General features: G+C 27.7%; 1 protein-coding gene across 1 annotated transcript; it reads left to right on the forward strand.

Moving 5' to 3' along the window:
* Positions 1-1,454: 1,454 nt before the first annotated feature.
* Positions 1,455-5,308, forward strand: Phum_PHUM181220 (uncharacterized protein; the record flags this gene model as incomplete). Its single annotated transcript, XM_002425155.1, has 9 exons — positions 1,455-1,629; positions 2,192-2,275; positions 2,398-2,671; positions 3,700-3,814; positions 3,901-4,071; positions 4,396-4,581; positions 4,655-4,757; positions 4,877-5,027; positions 5,143-5,308. 9 exons carry the CDS (start codon positions 1,455-1,457, stop codon positions 5,306-5,308), a joined length of 1,425 nt encoding a protein of 474 aa, XP_002425200.1.
* Between the last annotated feature and the right edge of the window lie 269 nt (positions 5,309-5,577).

Here is a 5,577-nt window from a genome sequence, read left to right on the forward strand (position 1 = left end):
TATTTTTTTATAAATTAAACAATTCTTTCTAACATAAAATACAATTTGCTCAAAGTACTATCGATCAAATTTATCGATTGTTAATTTTGATGTTATTTTAAATTCTGATAATTTGATATATTACTGCAAAGAAAGAAAAAAATATTAACTATTACATAAATACAAAAAGGTAGAAATCACAGGGAGTTTTTACAAATTTTCTATAGTTTTGAATGAATGTAAATTTTTTTTTTTTTTGTGAATAAGTTTAAAAATCTACGTTGGCGTAATTGTTTAAAAAAGGTAGTTTTCGAAACGAACGGTATCAAGTTGAAATCGTTAACCCTTATCAAACTTTACCTTATCGAAAATAAACAAATATTAGGCAAAAAAAAAAAAAAATCGGAAATTTTATTTTACTCATTGTGTTTAAAATCAAATTTTATTATTAATTATATTCCGGTTACGATTAAAAATTATATTTTGGATATAATTTAAACAATTTATTGTTTTAAATAACTAAATATATTTACGTAATAAAATATTTGGGGTTCGCGAACGCTAATTATAATTTTTAATAATTATTATTTATTTAATTTCGTTATTGTATTTATTGTATAATTTTAATAATTTATTTAAATAACGCTTTGATGTAGCTAATTGTCGTTAGGATATTAAAGAAAAATTTTATATTATTATTTTTGTAAAGAGAATGAGAGAGAGAGAGAGAGAGATGCTATACTTTAGTAGAGACATTTTTCAATGAAAAATTTTATTTTTAAAATGAAAAAATTACTTGTTTAAATTGTTAATAGTAATTTATGTGTTTTTTTACGTACGTGTTAAAATTTAAAAAAAAAAAAAAAAAAAAAAAATTCGAATTAAAAAAGTAAAAACATTCTTTAATCGAATCGTACTTGAAAGGCCGTTTATTTTATTATGGTAACACGAATACTAATAATTATTAAAAAAATATTACCCTTATGAAAAAAATAAGAAATTAAAACTTTTACTTTCAGTACAAAAAAAATAGAAAAAAAATGATATTATTAATATTTATACGTTTATTTATTAAACGGTCGTATTACAATAACCATATATATATATATGAGAACGCATATATTTTTATTGGGTCATTTGTTTTATTATTATTATTATTAGTGCATAAAAAATTTTAGGTAAAAAAAAAAAAAAAATTATTCTATTAATCTAAAATTAAATTTAAAAAAAATAAAAAAACAAAATAAATTTTCTCTTTGGGTTAGGCCACCGAAATTATTTAATAGTAAATATAGTGAACGCGTCACCTTCTCTCTCTCTCTCTCTCTCTCTCTCTTTCTCGTGTTATAAACGTAATAATAATGGGACATGTTTGCAAAACGCAGTCCCGCAAGTGACAGCACACAGAGGACTCAGTGTTGTTGTTGTTACTGCCGCGAAAAAAAAAAAAAAAAGAAAAAATCAAAACGGGAATCATGTTTGGTAATGGGGTTAAAAGTGGTGAATTAAATTTCTCTCAAAGGGTTGCTTACGGTTTGGGACATTTCATGAACGATGTTTGCAGTGGAATGTGGTTTACTTATACATTATTATTTTACGAATTGGTTTTGAAAATGCCATCTTCCATTGCCGGATTACTCGTGTGCGTTGGTAAGACTCGACCATAGTTTTTCTACCACGTTTCGGATAAAAAAAATCTTTCAAAAAAAAATTTATATTTATTCATTAAAATAATAATATTAAAATAAATGTATAATTTCAATCGAATTCGTATAAAGTTTAACGAAAAAAAAAATTTTCTTTTCGGTTTCGAAAAACTAAGTAAGTTGAAAAAGTTTTTACTTATTGATTATTATTAATTGTTATTTTAAATTGTAATAATAGTCGGAATAAAAATATAATTTTAATAATTTTAAAAAATTTATAAAAATACGGCGGTCGACCGTTAATTAATTAATTAATAAAAAATAAATAAATAAATTTGTCAATGTCGAATTATTATTGTTAAAATATGGATGAGAAAAAATTTCGGGGAGTTAGTCAGTAAACAAGTTACAAGTAAAATTTTGGATAAAAATTTGGGTAAATTGTTTCGTATGAAAATTTAAATTATAAAGAAGAAAATTTTTTTTTTTTTTTTTTATTAAAATTGTCGACACTTAAATAATTAACTCGTAGATTTTTCTTTTTTTTTTTTTTTTTTTTTTTGTAGGTCAAGTTGCTGACGCGATTGCTTCTCCCATTTGCGGAATTTTGATAGATAGATACGGAACGAGAAAATCATGGCATTTGATTGGTAATTTGATGAGAAATGAGATTTTTTTTTTTTTTTTTTTTTACGATCGAGATAAGAAAAATATTATTATTATTATTATTATTATTATTATTATTATACGTATATTTAATTTTAATTTTCAGGTACAGCTTTTATAACCTACAGTTTCGTATTGATATATTCGGATTGTCCTTGGTTTCCCAACACTGTTATGGTCGTTGGAAATTCGACGACGGACGATGATTTACCGTCGTGGCAAAATTACAATCAAATCGACATAATTACCGGAACGATATATTTTTGTTTTCTTGTATCGATTTTTCAATGGGGTTGGGCGACCGTTCAAATAGCACATTTGGCCATAATAACGGATTTGGCCAAAGATAAAAACGAAAGAGCGAATTTGACTGCTCTACGGTAAGCGTTTTTCCTCGATTTTCTCTCTCTCTCTCTCTATCTCTCTCACTCTCTCTCACTCTCTTTCTCTCTCTTACCGAATATTAAAAGTTAAAACCCATTTGTTTTTTATCGGAATGTTTTATCAAATGCGAAAAATTAAAATGATATATGTATTACCAAAGGTGTGTGTAAAGTGTGTGCAATTTTCGGACTCACGTTTCAAATAGAAACAAAACATTTACTTAATAAATTTTTTTCACGTTGTAATAATCTCTCTCTCTCTCTCTCTCTCTCCGGGAAATTCGGTTACGTTTGTTTATATAATTTTTTTTGTTTGTTTATTAAACTAATAGAATTCGATAAAATTAGTAATTTTCTTGAAGGTAACAACGAACTTGGAAAAACGTTCCTCACCCAAATTTTACACGTTACGAGAAAACTGAATTTTGTTTGATTTTCTTCATTTTTCCGCGATATTCGAAACGTTTTCCCGTATGTTTTTTTCTTTTTATGAAATTTGGAAAACAGGGAAAAAAATTTATTAATACGAGAGAGAGGGGAGAGGGAGAGAGAGAAAATATGAAATTTTCCTTGTCGGTTTATTTAAAATGGGGCGAAAAATCGTTTTCCGGTTTGGTTTTCTTTCTCCCTTTAATGGAAAAAAATTTTAATTTTTTTAAAATGTTGTTTCCGTTTGATTTAAATTAAAAATTTAAATTTTTCCTTTAAAAAATTAAATTATAACTAGTAACATAAACAAAAATACGTGACAAATAGAAATTTGAAAAAAAAAAAAAAAAAAACAAAAACAAAAACGTAAATTACGGTGCCTGTGAATACATTTTCCGCACTTTTGTTTTCAATTTTTTTTTTTTTGTCATTTAACCTTAAAAATAAATTTATTCCACCGAACACATACGATTGATGACACAGTTATTATTAATTCAGTTTTTAATTTAAAAAAAAAAAAAAAAAAATCGTTCGCGAATAATTAAAAGATTAAATAAATAAATGAAAAATGAAAATTCTTTTCATTTTGTTTTTAGGTACAGCGCGGGGGTTTTGGCTTACATGCTCGTATATCTCATAACGTGGTTTATATTGCACGTGACAAAAAATGACAAGGGTTCTATAGGTCCAAACGATGCATACAAATTCAGGGTAAGAAATGTCGAGAGGTGTCAATCCGCGAAATTCGGTTCATGCTTTCGGAAAATGCTTATTTATTTATTTATTTATTTTTCCAGTCCATTGCCTTATTGGGACTCACAATCGGCGGAATTTTCACAGTTTTATTTCACGTCATATTAAAAACTCCCAGCGATTCCGGAGGAGGTTCGGATAATAAAACGAAAAAGGGTCCCACGTCCTGGTCTCAAATAGCTAAGGATTATTTCAAATCGATTTTGTTATATCAGGTAAATGAAAAACAATGTCGAAGATGTGATCTAAAATTTTTAACTAATTGCTCTAAAAAACTTGGCCTTGCATTCAATATCAAGGTTGGAAATGTTAGGTAACGCAAATCGGTAAGCGGAAACGTAATAAAAAAATTTTTTTTTTTTTTTTTTTCTCGCAACAAATTTCGGGTCGACATCTGATTCCTGTAATAATTGTCGTGACGCGAGTCAGTCTATCAAACCGGATACGGAAGTGTTGTTATTATTTATCGATCCGACGGCATAAATGATTTATGATTCGGTTGAAATTTGACCGCTTCGTATGGTATTTTTAAATTTCAGGTCATATTGATTTATTTCACGAGTAGAATGTTGGTAAACATAACAATGGTTTACTTACCCTTGTACGTCGTTGAAAAAATCGGTGACGAAGTCGAATACATAGCAACGGTTCCGTTAATTTGTTACCTGGCATCCTTTTTCTCATCTTTAATCGTTAGGCAATGCAGAAAATTTATCAGCAGCAAAGTAAGCAATGGGGAAAAAAAACTAAAAAAAAAAACAAATTCTACGAGTTTCGAATGAAATTTTTTTTTTTCAGATGTTTTACATCATAGGAATGATTTTAAGTTTTTGCGGATGTATTTGGATACTTAGAGATTTTACTCACACTGCAGAAATTTTTGGAATTGCTGCACTGTTAGGTATAAACAGGGGGTGGGAGAGAGATAGAGAGAGAAAAAAACAAATCTTACGAAAACGATTTTCTTTTTTTTATAAATGTTTTCTTTTTTTTTTTTTTTTTTTTTCTGCTTGCGTTTAGGAGCTGCAGGGTCTGTATCGGGCGTGGCAAGTCTTTGCTTGTGTGCTGATATGATTGGAACCGATACAGTTAATGGAGCTTTTGTTTATAGCATCGTAACCGCGGGGGATAAATTTTTAGGAGGTTTAGCCATTTTATTTATTGAACATTCGTAAGTTTTTTTCTTTTTCATATATACTGAATATTTTCAAAAAAAAAAAAAAAAAAAAAGAGAAGAATGATAATGATTTAATTTTTTGTTTTTGTTTTTTTTTTTCTGCTTTTAGTAAAACCGCATTGTTTTCGGATCCGAATTTATATTATCAAAATGTTATGGTTTACGGATGCGGAATACCGTCCATATTGGGTTTGATTGCTTTGTTGACCATGTACATAGACGTATACAAATCGAAAATTGTTATCAAACAAAATGGAGAATCGTCATCGTCGTGAAAATGGATTTTGATCGTCGTTGATGGTCGAGAAAACAAAACAGTAACTTTTTTTATTATTTTTTTTATTATTTCTTATTCTTATTATTATTATTATTATTCCTACGATTATAACGTAGCAGAAGACGTTTTAATCGAGATCGATCGAGTAAATGTTCCAAAATTTAAAATCTTTTCTTTCTTCCCCCCTCCCCTACTCTCCCTCACTTTTGTTGGGAATTTCAAACGATCATTTCGTATCGGTTTATTTACTCTATGGAAAAAAATTAT

The sequence above is a fragment of the Pediculus humanus genome, genomic scaffold, assembly GCF_000006295.1.
Source record: "Pediculus humanus corporis 1103172107529 genomic scaffold, whole genome shotgun sequence".
Classification (NCBI taxonomy): Eukaryota; Metazoa; Arthropoda; class Insecta; order Psocodea; family Pediculidae; genus Pediculus; species Pediculus humanus.